Source organism: Sipha flava, unplaced genomic scaffold (genome assembly GCF_003268045.1).
Source record: "Sipha flava isolate LNK unplaced genomic scaffold, YSA_version1 1_pilon_pilon, whole genome shotgun sequence".
NCBI lineage: Eukaryota > Metazoa > Arthropoda > Insecta > Hemiptera > Aphididae > Sipha > Sipha flava.
This window is the reverse complement of record NW_020272783.1, coordinates 1,710,524-1,729,492: the sequence shown is the minus strand read 5'-3', so window position 1 is coordinate 1,729,492 and position 18,969 is coordinate 1,710,524. Positions and strand designations below refer to the sequence as shown.

The following is an 18,969-nucleotide window of genomic DNA, read 5'->3' as shown; positions in this document are numbered from 1 at the left end:
AAATAATTGATAACATTCACCAAAATGGTCGGTAAATGTCAACATACTCCGGTAACTGTCAACACTCACTACCATGCGGTCATACACCTTAACATATATTTACAATCAACTCATTCAATGATGGTGAATCAAAATCAATGAATTGAAATCGGTACGAATAATTGGTTTTCTACGTCTTAGAATTATTCTATAATATGTTATTAAATAGAATTAATTTACTTGCAGTAATTAAGTACCTTAAGAATCACTATGAGGATCCAATGTTAAATGGTAACGTCTCAGAATAAATAATATATTTTCAAAACTCATACATTTCATTCTAACCTTTCTTATAACAATCGAACTCAAAATTAGAATAATAATTGTATTACACATTTATTAAAAATAATTTAAATTTAAGGATTTAAAATATGGAGCACAGATAAAATAATAAAAAATAACCTTTCAATTAAAAGTAGTTCGTCCTGTAAGTATATCAGTAAGTAAATATATAGATAATATTATATAGATATATTTTATATATTATATAAAATATATAATTATAATATAAAACAATAATATATAGATAAAAAATTCTTTTGTCATCAGTTACATTATTTCTTATCTATCCACTCTCAATTTATCAAAAACAAATAAAGCAACAAAAAATGTAATCGAAAAAAAAATGGTCATTTAAGGATTTAATAAATAAATCTGAGCCGAATGTCGTTGAAATAAATAAATAATTTCATTAGTCTACTTATGACATGGACTGTGTGTATACAATGGCATTTGTTTGATAAAGGTTGAAATAAAAAATAAAATACTTCAACATTTTATAAAAATTGGTTACATGAATATAATTTAATACTTTTATTTTTCTTTATAATAAAAGGGATAAATAAATCAATAAATATGGCTATAAATAATATAAGATGAAGCAAATAGTTTTCTTTATTTTATTCGCAAGAAAGTGAATTACCCAAAAGGAACACTATTGAATAAGTATGAAAGATTTTGAAATTAAATTAGTCAAGGAAAAGTTTTTATTAATGATTGATAATAGTATTCACTGTATATATACTTGAAATTTCATAACTTTAGAATTAAAATAAAAGTTTTTATTCGTTGAAAGTAAATAATATATCGTGCACTTATTAAAAAAAAAACCTGTTATATACATACAATTATACATGAACATAATAACACGCGATTTATTCTTATTCTATTTAAACATTAATTTATTAATTTTAAAGTTACACAACAAATGGAAAACCTAAAGAAAATCTATACTTTTATTTAACTGAATCACATAGTAGGACAATAACTAAAATTTTCGAAAGGATTTCTTAAAAAATAAAAATAAAAATTTCTTTTAAAAAATAATAATTAAGATATCATACGAAGGATTTAACTGTAAAATATATAGCTGTTTAATATTAATTAGGTTATTGTATTAAAAAAAAAAAATCGAACAAGTATCTATTATAAATATCTAATTAAATAAAACCATTCAAGTAAATTCTAAAAAAAATATATTTCGTAATTCATCATGTTATTCGTAATAGTATAATGTATATTAAAATCTTCATGTCTATTTAGTGAAAATATGTAAACAGTTTACGTTTGGCTGTTTCTACCAGTTCCGTTACTCGTTCAATGGTATGCCCGAGGTGGTGTAATATTCACGGCTTCGACGGAAATCAAGATAATCAAACTATTTGGAATTCATCGAACGAAATAGATGGGTTAGGTTAAAGCATCCAATAAAGCATTTCCGGTATATGTAATAAGATGGGGATAATCCACCTAAATCAGATTATGTTCATTCACCGGACTGCTGTCGGCTGACGCACAGTTATTAATCGATGTACGTCATATCATCGCTTCATCGGACAATGGAGAATGCACTAAATATTGTTCGTACGAATACAATACAATAACGAGTCTAAGGAAGACACAAGTGTAACATAGTTAAAAACATATTAGAATATGCAATTAGGAACAATGACCTTGGCAATGTATCAATTACAATAAAATTTATATTCGATATATTTGTTAACCACCATGGCGATTTTTGTGCGGACGATCCCGGTACGGCTGGTTGTTGATCGTTTTTGCTTCAACAAAGAAGCTGAAAATGTAATAGGTCACTTAAGAAAAACGGTAAAAAAGAAAATCAACCTTTAGGCTCTCCGAGAAAAAGAATAGTTTTTTAGTTGGTGGAAATGTAAAAGAGTCGTGGTACTTAAGAAATCGAAAACTGTTAAAGTGAAGATTTGAATTCCGATTTCCTTGGCAACCATCGATTCGATCAATGTTATATGGGCCTTTAAATCGCATCCAATGGTATCATATGTCACACATCGGAGATTTTAGTGACAAAATCACAGTAAAACATTACTTGAATATTGTTGTATTTGACTCTGGACGACTGTACTACGGAGTTATTGTCCACCGTAGGTAAATGTTGATCAGCTGATAGTAAAAAAAAAAAAATTCAAGCGTTTAAATGCAAGTCTTCGTTTATAAATTCAATAAATTTGTCTGCCTTTTTATTAAAATTATTTCTCTTATTAATTAAACATTAATAAGTTATATTAATTAAATTGACCTCGATTCACAATTTTAAAGGTTATTTAAAGCTATTTCTCATTAAATCATTTAATGCAATGGAAATATATAACATTTAAGACTCATATTATACTCATTGAATGAATATAAATAACCGTAGCGCTAACAAGATATTAAGTTGGAGATATTAAGAAATTAAAGTTCAAATACTTAAAAATATACATCTTTAATTATGAGTCATTTATATTGTGTCCCAAATAAAAGTAAATTATTAAAATCTAAAATATACAAAAATAAAATAATTGAAAGTTAGGTTTTAGGTCTATTCAAAATAAATAAAATCACTCAAAGTGTTAGAGTAGATTGAAAATTAAAAAAAAATATGGTTAATTATGCTATATTAATAATATATATAGTGGTTAACTTTTTAACAAATATAATCAATTATTTTTCATTGTTAGCCATAATCGTTTATTTCTACTTCATACAATCTTTGTTATATAAATCAGTTTTTTATTATTTTTATCTACAATATAATCTAATTCATATCTTAAATAAATAAATGAAAAATGATCTAAAAAGAAGAACAATAAGTTAATTTTTACTGTGTATAATATTTAATACTTTTTATTCGAACTTAATTAATGATTTTAATATTATATTCTATTATCACAGATTCTAAGTAAAATTAACAGTGCATTAATTTTTAATTTTCATTAAGTACTTTTTTTTGGTTTCCTAAGTTGGTTAATCTTATTAATCAGTTCTATCAACTATAAAATGTTTAAGATTAGATAAAGATAGATGATATATATTTTTTGTTTCATATTTTAATCATTTAAATATACCGTAGAGTATTATGAATATTTACAATTATATAACTAAGATTAATATGTGTTTAATATGGATCAGAAATTTTTTTCAAACACCATAGTTCATCACATTACTTTTAAATGTATGTTAATTAATACAATTAACACAACGAGGAACCTTTTCTTGGAACCAGTATTTTATTAGTTCCTGGTAATTTTATGTTAGAAAAAACTTCTTCGAATAATTGAATTAGTATAAATGCAATTTAAAATAATTAAATTGAGGAATAATTATTGCTTGAACATCGAGCCCATGGCTGATAAATTTGATTTAGCAGTAAGTCAACACCATCATATCTCATTTTACAATCATTTCAATATAATTATAAATCAATTAATGACAACTGCATCAAATTTCCATACTTTATTCTTATATATATATATATACAACCAAGTATTATCGATATTATTTATGATATATAATTATGAAGTGGAACATTTCTTAAGTTTTTGGGATATTTTCTACAACTAGACTTGATACACAGCAGGCGGCAGCTAAAATAAAAACTTTTTAACCATCTCATCTAAAGCTGGAAAAAATTACTGGAGAGGATTACAACATCCAAAACCATCCTGGCTACACTATTGAATACATTTATTTCTAAAAACATTATGACTCCTTAATATTTCATTGAAATACGATAGTATCAAACAAATGTTGTGGATATATACATATATACAAATAATAATTTTTTGCTAGATTTTTTAGGATAGGATTAGTTATCATATTGGTTTCTAGTGCTTTTATGTTAGGTAATTTTTTTATTATATTAAATTATTTCAGAAGGTGTTGTGTGTTTGGCTGGGTAATATATTGGAATAAGTTGATTTATTAATTTTCTAATATGAGAAAATATTTAATATCGTTTATATCGGTGTGCGATTTGATGTTTTTTCTAAATATGTTACTTAATTAATCAAATAATCATGTAACTTTTAATTTTCTTAAATTTAATATTAAGAATTATTTTTGATAGACTCAACTTATTGGATAAATTACTTACAACAACTATTATGATATTATACCGGTATAACCACATTGCAGATTGATTCATTGGTATTTAATAATTTAAGTGCATTTATTTAACGGATTATATTATTCTGGATTTATTTTTAAATTGTCTTTTTATGCTCTGAAAAAATATCAGTCCATTAATAACTGATAATCCTAAGCCCTCATGTACTACAATAGCGCGTTTATATATCGTAATACCAACGCTCTATACGGTTGACAATAACATAGGTACTCAGTGTCACGGTGTAACCATATATTTTTATGACTTATTGAAAAATAAACCAATCCACTGTCTGCCGACATAAATCTATATAATACACGTGCATTTATGAATAGTTAGCATGTAAACCGATCATTATAAAAATTGTATTTTTATAACACAGAAGAAAACCAGGGTAAAAAAAAATCGATTCGCAGGCACTATAAACTAGGAAAAAAAGAAAACACAAAAATAAATTGATAATTAAGAACTTATTCTAACTTGTGATTAGGTATGTAATGTAATGTTCATTCGTTTGAAAACTTAATATTGCACAATGTATGGTAAATTCCTGTGAGTAATAACCGAAATATAAAATAAATATAGGTATTGTCTATTAGGAATAGTGTATTAAGATACATGTTTGTTTAATACCAATTGGTGACCTCGTATATTGAATGATACTCGTAGTTTATAACTTAATAACATAAGACATACAAAATGCACATGTATATTACCCAGCCATTGAAACTTCAATTGGGCATTCAATAAAATTAAATTTACTGTATCAATGGATTGTTTATAACATTTTTAAACTGTTGATAGTGAATTTAAATGCGAAATTGTCTTGACCAACTAATAAAATCAATAACTCTTCTAACAATTATAGGTGGTAGTTATGAGACATGTGTTGCTTGACTGGATTGAAAGATTTTTGGTATGGACAGATTTTCTGAAAGATTGTTCTTTCCCAGTTATTTAGTTTTGACACACCTAATTGTACTTACGATGAGTTTCAGAAATAAGAAGCGGGAATAATACTTGTTGTGCGGACGATAGTTATCACGCGAATATTATAAAACATAATTTAGTGCAATATTTTTTTTCTCCTAAATTGTACGATAGAACAGTTAGCTATAATAAATTCATAAAGTTCTTCACGTGTAATTTTAAGTATTAAAGTCATTGTTAACATAAAAGTATACTTAGTGCTAAGTCAACTAAAGGTTGCAAAATGGGTGGTTGCCAAAGGTGCAAAAAAGAAAAGGGGGAAGCATTTGAATTAAATTAAATATATTTTTTTTTAATTAAGATTAATTATTAAAGGAGCACCCGGATAAAATTTACCATAAAGGGTGGTTACGACATTGAGTGTACTATATCACAATTGAAAAATATTGTACCAAAATCAAGGTATACACAACTTAATTTGTCGCTTTGTAACGTGACAATAGCCTATAGCCTTCCGGGGCTGCTAATGTATATTTTTTAATTATATTTGATCCAGGATGTTAATATTTTTCTATAATTCTTATTATTAAGTGCTGTACCACAAGCACCGGTTGCGGAATTTTTTATAATTTAATATTTTCTTATTATATGGAGATCCTTAACGATGACGGATATATAACAGATCATCCATCCCGTTTCATTACTATTCTATTTTTTTTATTGATTTGTAATTGGTTTTTTTTTTTAATTGTAATTCTGCAAGCGAGTCCGACTAGTCCACAAACTAGCAACTCGTCTGGGACGTATACCCGTCGTACTTTGTGAAATCATTTTAATTACATTATCTAACTATTCATAATGAATCTAAGTTTTATAATCATTATAGTTATGTTGTATATAGTATTAAGTGAACTTAAGATAAGTGTTTTGTCAAAAAAAAAAAAAAAAATTCAAATACCATAGGATGTGTATAAACAATCTATCATTTGAAATTTGAATTTTTTTGCATTTAATATAATGATTTTTGTCCAACTTTTCGCTGTTTCAAATTTTATCGACCACATGATATTTTAAATAATACATACAATATTAATTTATATCAAACCTTATTTTTTTTTTATCGTATTAGAAGTAATGTTAATGATTGCTTTCTTCTCTTGCATTGTCACATGTACCTATATTAATGTTATCATTGACTGATTTAATGTATTATCTTGTGTATTAAGATTGTAAATTTTACTTGAAAAAAAATGTTGAAATTTTGCCGGACGAAATTATAACGTAAGTTTTAGTAACGTCAAGTGGATGTATATATTCAAAGGAAATTATACAAAACCGTTAATCTCTTAGTGGTAAGCCACACAATTTAAATGGAAGCTCATAAGTGCTGAGTTAGATTGGAAGTGCGTGTGTTTGTGTAGGTGTTTTATTGTTCCGTCGTAAAAACCAAAGTTTAACTTGAAATCACGCAAGCGCTTCAGATTCCGTCGCAAGCACCAACTTGTTACGTCGTCACAGTAATAATGGCTAGAGTTGAATGACTTCTTCTATGCATTTCATGTTATTCGTACAATATTTCAACACGTTATGTTTAAGTCACGATATTTAACGAGTCTTCCATGTTATTACTATCATGTGGTACATCGATTTAGTTGTAATCAAATGTTTAGTCATTAATTCTACAGTATGGTATCTCGCTATTGGTGGCGTCCCAGACATGATTTTTAGATGCATTGGGATATTACTATACCCACCCATCTCCCGGAAAACTCAACATTTAAATTACCTTTATTTGTTTCATTATTTGTTAATATTTTAGGTATTATACAAATAATGTATAAATATTAACAAAGAAATAATATAAAACATGTATAACATAATTTTATCATAATTAATTTTAACAATAAAAATAATTAATATGTCTCAAATTTATTATTTTAACTTATAAGTTACAGTACCCACTCACTCCTTATTTTCTAGGCATAGCGGCTGCTACAACTAGCAATAGGGTTAGGTGCCACTGACCATCATAGAATTGTATACAAACACATTCATGATTTCATGAACACATATTTATTAAATCCAATAAAAATATGAACAATGATTGCATAAAATGATGAAAATTGCCGAACTAAAATTATTAATAATTCCAAAACATAAGGCATTTCATCCCGTAAAATATAATTCTTACGAAATGATTAAGAATTTCACATAAACACCTACACGCATCTGCCATATTATTGCCTATTTAACGCGCCGCCCGATGTTCGGTTGTACAACAATTATATTGATAATATGCGTAGTCGTAGAATATTTATTAGATATCTTTCAGTTAAATATTAGTTTATATAAACTTATAACAATTGTAATTAATTGTTTGTGTTGGTAATTGATATGTCGATTATACAAAAACATTAGCAAAAATACAAACCCAAAATAATATTAAATTGATTTAAAAAAATAATGTATTCACAGAATTTGTACATAAGTAGTAAGGACTTTCGCCTGGTTTTCATATAAACAATTATGCGTATTTATAAATTATAATGATGTTTAATTAACGTTTTAATATTCAAAAATTGACGGAAACAAAGTATTAAACAAAAGGGTTAAAAAAAAACCGTCAGCAATGACAATTTATATATTAAGAAAATATACTATATAGTTTATAAAATCAACTAATATCTTATTTTCATGTTTTTAGATCATCGAACAGTTAATTCCGTCATCTTCCTCAGCGAAATAAGTTACAAAAGAATCGCTAATTGTGATTAAAATAAGAGAGATAGAGAGAAAAAGATTCATTAACCGCCCAAGTTATAGCCTAATTGAGCTTATGAATGTTTAATTTGGCTACTACTCTAGAAGTAAGTTGATTTGTTATTTTTGAATTTATTGAACCAGTCTACAAAAATGCATTGCTCTGTATTTCAGACAATCATAAGATTTTATTTTTAAAAAGTCGAATGAATTAATTTAATTTTTATTAGTTTCAAATTAATACTTCTGTTACCTACTAGGGGATTAAATTTTATTTAAATTTATGAGGGTTTTAAAATATTTTCGATTTTTTTTTTTACAATTCATCATACAGTAAAATTCTCATGGATATTTTATAAATGACAGATTTATTGTTCATATGAACGCTGAGTAATTTGATATTTAAATTACAAACACGTGATGAATTTGCATTTACACAATTATTATGAAATATTTACTATTTGTAATACAAATTTCCGATAACCACAACTACCATGTATGTATGTATGTATGATAGCAAATTAAAATTGATTATTACTTGGTTAATGAAGAATACTAATTAATGATTATTCGATTACGATGATATATATTTGTAGATCAATTATATACACATATACAAGTTTTTGACCATTTAATACAATTATAATTAATGAAGTGACATAAAAGTTCGTTTAAGGTAATTAAATCAATTTCATATTTATTGGCTCAATAATTTTTAACGTAATTATTGTTTTAAACTTCGAGTTAAACAATAGATAAATTATCACATATTTTAAAAATTTATTTTGATTGTTAAAGAAAAATATAAAATAAAATAAACAACTTGAGTTTTACATATTTGACAGTTTGAAAAGTATACTAAGGTATACGATGGTCATCTACATCGTATTTATTATGTCTTATCAAGCGATTGTCGTCCGTATTTATGAGCATGTCAAAAAGAGAAATCATGTAGATAAAATAAAAGCTTACTACGAAAATACAATACTTGTGAAATAAAGGGTTTCTGATCATGAAATTTAAAATTCCGATACAGTTATCGGTATGCCAATAATTCTACTACGTAAATAGTGATTTATGTTTTATCGAATTTCCGCACGTCTTATGAATAATATCTTAACTAATTATACTATGTTAATTTATTAATGATAATTTAGTTGAAGTCATAAATATAAGTAATAAGCATTAAAGATTATAATAACAAAAGTGGTAAATTACATAATAGGTTAGTGCTTCAAATTTTACAAGTGCCTTTTATACTGCTTTAATTAGATTTTTCTTTAAAGTAGATCTAAGTTGTTTAAAGGTGTAAGAGATTTTCCTATTTTTTTTTTTTTTTTTGTATGTGAGTTAATATGCTCTATCTATTTTAGATAATGCGTTATCTTTTATTTGATTGATCTTTTATTTCACCACAATTCAAAGATTTTTTTCATATAGCCCTACTTACTTTTTAAAATATTTTATGAAGTCATGGGGAATAAATAAAGTTCCTAAGTTCCCAATTTATTACCTTTATACCACTAAGTATCGGTGTTAAGAGCACTAAGAATAGTAATATAATAGTAATCCTATCAATGATAAAATTATAGCAGTATGATATAATATAAATAATTTATATATAATAATATTATATAACAGTATATTTGTAATAATATCCTTTACTTGGAAAAGTTTGGTCGAAAACGAAAGATTAAAATAACAGTTTCATTCCGTTAGAGCTATTATGATGCTTTTGCTGTCTCTCACCGTTATATCATTTCAACGTAACAAATAAACGGCTATACGATTAAGGTTTTTTTTTATTACTTTTCCTATTTAACCATCTGTACAAAACTCTATTTCTCAGCAATGAACCAAATAATTTGTCTTCGTCGCACTGTTTCCAAAGAATCCTCTACCTGCACTTTCTGTAAATTATGTATTTATCATACCATTATGGTCTGTTCCTAAATTCACTCGCCCGTTATCATTGTCATTACTCGCTCTCTGTCTTAAACATACCTCCTACCATGAGTTTCCTCTACCATTTAGTTTTATCTAAATCGAACAGTACACATTTCGGAATTATAATATTATCAACACACTTAAAACAATAGTCAGTGGTCGAGAAAATATTAATAGAAATTTTAATGAAAATATTAAACTCAAATAAAAAACTAATGTAAAGGCTGTGTAGGTATTAAGGGATAAAGAACGAGTAGCTGTTGGGGCTGTAGCTAATGCAATAGAAATGTCAGATGGTGTGCGCAAGCACAATAGGGTCGGAAAACCATATTGCACTCCATAAAAAGATAATTTTTATGTGATTGTATACATTTCATGTGTATAAACACCTAAAAACTCATCCCGGGACTTATGGTTAACCTTTTTTCGTCTCACACATGGTTCAAAAGTATTAAATTGGTTTATTTGTTTAATTCGAATTTAATATAGTTTTGGATATACAAAAACACACACAGATTAATATATAACACATATATATTTATATAAAATAATTCTTTATTCTTAGAAAATAATATATTGTATTTTATTAATTAAACTTTAATATTATTTCTACAAAAATATGAATAGTTTAATGTTTTTGGAATTTGTTGAAAATAAATACTTCAATAAACTAAATATCAAAGCAAATATTTTAAGTCAAATAGTACAATTTACCTATTTATATAAAATCTGATAAATCACAATAATTTGTGTTACAGTTATATTTTATCATGTAGAACAGTTATTGATTATAATATACTAGATACACTAAATAAACAAATGAGGCAATAAATTCCCATTATTGAACATACTAAACGTCCTAACCCGTATATTATTTCAATAAATAAATAAATAATCACTAAAGTTATTAGTGTCGAATAATGATCAGAAGTTATTACTTGATTAATTTTCGATATTAAATTATCAACCCGTATACCACGCATGTACATATAAAATACCAATTGTTTTATTTTACCGCCAAAAACGAATTTTATACAATGGCTGTTCCAATTATAGTTGTTATGGATCAATTCACGCATGCGCGAGTGATGAGAGAAACAAAGGAACAAAAACGCGAAAAATGATTTACTAAATGATTATCTAATGGTAATATATCGGCAGTTTAGTAAAAAACCATAACGATCAAACGTTTGAGGCCATTGACTCTCGCTCATCAGTACTCATTATTATTAACAAACTATTCAAGTAAATATTTATGTTCTAAATTTTATTATGCGTTTTATTATTATTAAAATTTAATAATGATACTTAAAGTGAGTATTTTTATTGTACATATTAATAATAATATTAATTGATGGGTATAAATGTTTGGTCGTTAAATAATTTAGTTAAATTTCAAAGAATTTTCCGTACATTCGCTTTAGAATTAAATATGATCGACGAAATACTGAACAGATTTTTTTTTGATCATTATAAAACATCGATTATGTTTATACTATTTCCCGATATATTATTAAATTTGAGAATGTCCAATTAACTTATTTACTCGTTTTTGGTATTTTTTAAAGTTTCCCAAATCTTTCATATTTTATATAATGAATATTACCTATTCATAAATATATAAATCGTTTTAATGGTTATTAGTTTATAATGATTTAAAAAAAACTTAGTATATAGTTTTTCCATTAATATATTTACAGGAAATATTGCATTCGTATTGAATATTTTGTTATTCATAATTCAGATCCTAACATTTATCACTGAATATAAAATTATTTTTATAAACGTGGATTTAAGCAATTTACTAGTCAACATGTGTAAAGATACTTTATATTACAGATTATTTTAATACATTTTTAATTGAAACTCATAGGTTATTTTGTTTTTTGTAGACTAAATTTATATTTATTTCAAATATTATTTATTATTTTTTGTAGTTTTAAAAATAATATTTTTGTTACAAAATTGTGTTATTTTAAAATTCTCAACTATAAAAGTTAAGATAATATATCTTAATAAATCTATAGCAATCTCTATAGTTATACTATTGATTGTAGTAACATACTATTTTTGAACAGAAAATGTTTTATTTTTTTATGCATATCTAGATTATAAAGATTAAGTATTTTATATTTTTTAATTTTAATGGAACCGTTCATTTTTTAACTACAAAAATATGATAATATAGAAGAAAAATGGTTCATAGAAATTTTTGTTCGTTAATTTTATCCCTTGAACACACCCATAGGGTAATTTGCAATCAAATTTCACCATATAAGATGTCCTGAAGAATATTATTAAGAAATGTCATCACCAAACAATAACCAAAATTGTTTTAAATTTATTCACTTTATTTTATTCGTGATTTAAAAAAAAAATATTGAGAGACATAATGCTTATAACTATTGAATTATTATTAATTTTACTACATAATTTATTTATTTTTATTTCTACAAATAATGATTAAAGTAAAATTTTTCTTGTGTTGATGAAAATCGTATTTATAATACGTTCTACGTACGTTAATCATTTTTCCCCAACTAAAAAAAATATGTATTTTTATGACATATTTCCATCATATGTGCTCGTATACTCGCATATAAGAGTACCTGCATGGTTTACAACACATATTTTACACTTTTAAAGGCGTTTATGATAATAATTTATAACTCGACGATGAATAAACGAGCCAGCATTGCGTAAAAAAATTCCTATTTAAAAAACAATCACCATAAGTGCATCACATAAGTTTGTACATATTTAAATCGGTAATTATTAAAATCGACCTATTAAACAAAATAAAATATTTTCAAGATAACCAATAAGTGAAAATATTATACATCTATCAAAAAGCCCAAAACTGTTTTGTTATTTAAAAATTCCATTTTCGAAGAATTTTTATTTACTACACCTATAAGTGCATAGTAATAAGTACGAGTATATTCTCTCAAATATAAAATAAATTGATTATATAGTTTTGGGTCTACACAGTCGATGTAGTATTTGAATTTTTTATGTAAAAAAGTAAGAAGTAAATTTTCCTTGAATTTTATTCATAAAACCAATAGTGGCTGTTCTTTAAGGAAATTTAATATATTACCATACTGTAAATATTCATTAAGCATTTGTGCCATGAACAAATAAGCACGAGAGCTTATGAACAAGAACCTTCACCATTCCTTGATATAAATACATATTAGTTATTCAAATCCTTTTCACTCATAAAATCGAATATATTTATAGATAAAATAGTATTTTAAATATGATTATATACTATATAATTTTATAAACATAGTTCTTCAAAATATTAGTTCTTGATAAAATGTATTAAATCTAAATTTCATTATGAAAACAAATCATTCCAAAAAACTTGTTTTAATAGATAACTCCAGCTACCTTTGAAGTGGAGTAAATCATTCGCCTTTAATTGAAAATATTTATTTTATAAAGTGATCTATAACTTATATAAGTTCATAAATTATAGTAATTTACTTTAATTTACTTATTTACTAAAATTGAATCTATTTCTCAGTATATATTTTAAATGGACATAAAATTATAAAGACTGTATGGTATTTCTGACAACTAAAATACATTATACGAGTATACCGGATATCATAATTCTTATTTACAAAAGGCTTAAGTACTTAATTGTAATTTGTTTATTAAAATTATATCTGCTTTGAATTATTACTGTCACTTTAAGTACTTCATAAATACAAATGAATAAAGACACAAGTAAGAACAGTGGTTTGCAGTATACACATTTAATGTTATTTTGTTTTTATTTTTTACATTTTTGTACCGAACAACTGTAACGAAATATTAAATTAACATAAAAAAACTACGAATTCATTTTTAAAAACCGTGAGGAATTCGACCCGTCTAAAGTACGGATTAATGCCATCCGGTTATATTCGAATTCGTAAAAATACAGTTTATTTATTTATACATGTTGAAAATAGCAAAAATGTATTATTGAAAAAAATTCTGCTTCAATAAAAATAATCTATTAATCCTAGAAATACTTTTCAAATAGTAATTTATAACTAGGATGATTTAAATAAAAAATGATTTTTCCATAAAATCACGTCAATATAAATATAATTGAATCATGTGTTATAGTAAAAATTGCTTTGAAATTTTTTTTTGTTTTAATATAAAATATTATTGTTTATTATCGAACTCTATATATTTTTTAACACTAAGTGGATGTTTTACCAATTACTAATAAAATGTTTGCGTGTACATTTGATTTCTATAACCAATAAAGTTTTAAATAATTCATAACGGTTCAAATTTTATATATTAAACACAATTATGCTAATTCATGTTTTTGCAAAATATCATAAATATCTAAGTACATTAAACGTATTGTAAATATATTATAGCAATCAAGGTTGGACTATCTCAAACATTTTGACCGAGAAAACCACTAGCCATTGACCATTAAACTGTACTAACCAATTTACATTTTTTTAAGTGTTTTTATAATGTATTAATATGATATATAAACAACATTGAAATTTATTTATTAACAAACCATACGTATATAATATATATTTTTGATCAATTTTGATTATAATATACAAGAACAAAAAACAAGATCAATTATGAACTTGTAGTCATTATATAATAGCACTTTCCTTAAAAACTTAATATTTTATTATATACAAGTATATTACATAATATAACTCAAAAAACTAATTATGTTGATTGAATTATAAAGATATACCAAATTAAATTATTAATACTGTTTTTAGTAATGAACTATGTTTTAATTCTTCATCAAAAATGCTTTCGAATAATTAAATTGAACGTATTAATAATTTATTAAAACTAATCAAATTTTCAATAAATAACAATTAAAAATTTAACAGGAATATTGTTTTGAGTATTATATAATAAAGCGCTAATAAATAAATCCAGTTTAAATTTAAAAAATCATCTTCAGATAAAAGAATACGTTGAATATAAAATAAAAGAATACATATATAAATAAGAAAACATTTTTTAGTTTAATAAAAATAATAAAAGTTTTAGTAAAAGATATTGTATTTTTAATGAGTTGATTATTTTTTATTTATATATAATTTTTCCGGGGCCTTCGATTTTATTACGGAAAACGAATACTTTAGTGAGTTTCAGAAATAAACATATATAACACATTTTTGAGTTAAGCTTATTTTTATGTTTATCTAAGTATACTTTTAGTATACAATCTTTTTCTATAATTAGTTAAAAAAAGTATTTATCTGAGTTCAACACTTCTAAGGACTCAATGCACTCTCTCTCCTTCCCCCCTAGTTGCGCCAATGTGTCGTAGTTGCTGTGTACATAATAAAACGATAATCAATAATATTATATGATATCTAAAAATATATATAAATAACTTAGACATTGCATAATACCCATGCATTATACCCAGGTTCATACTTCAAATTTAAATATGCTTAAGACTTAGCTTAGATACGAACAATATACTATTATAGCTAAAACTCAAACATTTTTAGAAAATCTTATCAGTAATATTAGAAGACAATAGACAGTTATGAAATCAAGAATGATCACACATTTTCAGAACGAAAAAGATCGATAAAAGAAACAACTATTTTTAGAATAAACATGAAACATAGATACCCTAGTATGGTAACCGGTAGTTCGTAGGGTAAAAAACCTGAAGGTTCGGTACACACGTGCGTCATTTTAACGCGCGGCACCGCTTGAACACCAACATTTGAACTACAAAAATTGTGTTGATACACTACGTAAAGTAACTACTGATTATGGAAGTGTACAACCAAAAACTGGTAGTTTTTTGCATATTTAGTTTATAAAAACTATTTTTCGAAGAAAAACAGGCGTTATTGGGTACATCTCTTTAAGTTAAATATGTTCTCTTATTTATTTCATTATTTATTGCATCTTCTTTCTCATCAAATCCCTCGCAAAATTCATGGCAAATATTAATCCAAGCCAATCGTTTTATTAATCTGTCATGATATGACTCACAAATAAAGTTCCAAACTTTAAGATAGGTACTTCTTTATTTCCGCAATAAAAAGTTCGATGTCAAAAATTTAAAATTGTGTGTTCAAAGTCATTATTACAATAAAAACACGCACGTGTGTATCAATCAATAAATTGCTATGTAATGAAACGCCGCATTTACGATATTTTGACGTTGCGTTATCGGAGTAATTTTTGTCTTGTACGAGCTCGTACGATAACGTACGGTGACGGAGACGTGTGTATCGATCAATTGAATCATACATATAACGCCTCACAATTACGATGACGCAGCGATGCCACATGTCAAAATAATGCATGTGTGTACCGAGCCGAAATTGTTTAGAGACCAATTCGTATGTGTAAATGTAAATGATGTAATAATGACATTATATCATATTGTTTCATGTTTTGGTAGATGCCTAAAGGCTAACATTAGTTTAGAAAAAATTACAACATTTTACTAATTTGACAATATTTCTTATCCGGTGCGTTTAATGATTATCACAATTTGAGCAATTCGTCTAATCGAAATCGGAAATACAGACAAAAAAAAAACACACGCTATAATAAAACCAATACATTTCTCATTTCGTAATCTAAAATAATCATTGATAACATTTTTATGAATTCAAAGTATTATATACTTTTTAAAAACTTTTATTGTATATAAATTTTAAAAAAATTCAACATTTTGTATTATACTTTTTTGATGTTTGATGATTGAAATAAAATAAAAAGGCTACCAAGTAAATCGGAACAGGAATTTTGAGGACACTGATTTGATTCATTCAGATGTACATTACTTTCAGGTTTAACTTAAAGACATCTGATATCTTTAAATTAAATCCGAAAATAAAATATTCTATTACATCCTAAAACGGTTTTGCAGCAATTGAGAACTTAGCTCAATTTATTTTACCAATACATAAAAAAAAAAAATTCATAACGGTCAATATAATATAGTTTTAAAACATGCATGAAATAATCTCGTATTAAAATTTCAAATCATAAAGTTCAAAATTCCTTATCTCGTTAAAGTTATTCAAATGTAAACATCATATTCTATGGAAGAAATTCAAAATTTACTTTTGTTAGGTTAGAAATTTAAAAACATCATTTTTTAACAAAAAGCAACCGAATTTATATTTTTAAAGATTTATTTTAAGGACATTTTATATCATTTTATAAATGCATATTAATAATTGTAAATTATTGTAAATGAAGGTGTTAGAATCTAGTCATGACACTGATAACTAGAATACGGTTTTTAAAGCAATAAAAAACTAAAGAAAAGTACTAAAAAAAGTTCTCAAAATAAAAAAGCAATAAAGCTATATAAATCTTCCAAAAAATATTAAAATAAGCATTAAAAATGGATTTAAAAAAAAAAAAAACTAATAATTTTTGGAATTTTGTAAATGGCTATACAAAAACTAAACTGTAATTCTGACTAGATCATTTCCAGATGAAGAGCATATTATTGTGTTTATTGTAGTTTGAAGATAAATTAATGTACTGTACACCATACGGCAAGTGATAAACTAAACACACGGAGAAAGGTTGTCAAGAAATTTTTGAACAAGGATTGGAACACATTATAAAATATGAAAATAAATATTAACATTTCAAATACGATGACATTTTTTATAAATATCTTTTTTTTTTATCTATTATCTAGATGCATTTTGACATATTATTTTTCATATTTATCTAGATAAATTTTGCATTATCTATTCCCAACACTGATTCTAAGTAGTATAAATCGAATTTGTAGCTGACATAGCTTCGTTTTAGAGCAATAAAATAGAAAAAAACAAATACATTTAAAATTCGTACTCCAGTCATAAACATAATGTGAAATAAACATATATTAAGTATAAACAGCAAATATATTTTCTGATCGAATTTTCAAGAAATCATATTTTTATTTAAAAATGTTTATCGTTCTCGTTTCTAAGACCTCAATAGCATCGAGCGTATGTCATAATATATAATGTCCCCTCCTCGAGTACAGAAATCTAGAATACACGATCGCAAGAACACAAAAGCGCTATCGATTTCAATAGATTTTACAAATTATTAATACACAAACACACAAAACTTACATATACACGCACACGCATATGCACACGCACAAGAACACGGACTCGCATGAACTCCTTGTCCTGGTCCACGAAAAAGTGACGCAACACGTCGTCCGTCGCCACATACACACGTGTCACGACAACTTCACGGTTTTTCGCGTTCAACGAGGTAACTGTGTATGGGTCCCTGATGTCAAAGGAATTGAAACGGACCCGGTGCGTCGAAATGTTTTCACACGAACGAATTTTTTTTCAACGATAGTATAAAATTGAATCGAACATGAATATTTACTATCAAACGAAAAATTTATCACTAGGACCCGGATTTTTACAAGTGTATATTCTTTTACAGTTCATCAAAAATAATTTTAGTTACAAATATTGACGTCTCGTACGGTATTTATATTTTTATTTTTAACAATCTATAAAATATATATCTCTGATTCTCTGATTTAACTTTTGAAAAAGTTATTTCAAGCACTAATTGTCGTTAACAAAGCTGACAGTTCAGATAAGACGGTGGAGATGCAACACGATCACATAGAAATAGATAACAACAAAGTGGAAGACAACAGTACTTTCACATTATTAGTTAGTGACTGGTATTATATATTTTATCTGTAGTTTTCATATTTTGAATCAAATGTTTCGTTTGTTAAAAAAAAGGAGGAATGAGCGTTTGCTAAACTTAAACAATCGCAAGCATTGTCCAAAAATCCATGGTATTCTTAAATTAAATCAATTTATGGAAATTAAAGTGGATAAATAACTGACAAATATTTAGTCATAAGAGAG

The 18,969-nt window shown here is 25.5% G+C and overlaps 1 protein-coding gene across 2 annotated transcripts in view; it reads left to right on the top strand.

The window, feature by feature from the left end:
• LOC112681939 (melatonin receptor type 1A-like) overlaps positions 1-18,969 on the top strand; it is a 109,031-nt gene that overhangs the window by 45,125 nt on the left and 44,937 nt on the right. For both annotated transcript variants that reach the window (XM_025552314.1, XM_025552315.1), the window contains exon 2: positions 8,076-8,238. In XM_025552314.1, coding sequence (XP_025408099.1) covers positions 8,212-8,238 — 27 coding nt within the window. In that variant the 5' untranslated portion in view covers positions 8,076-8,211. The remainder of the gene's footprint in view (positions 1-8,075; positions 8,239-18,969) is intronic.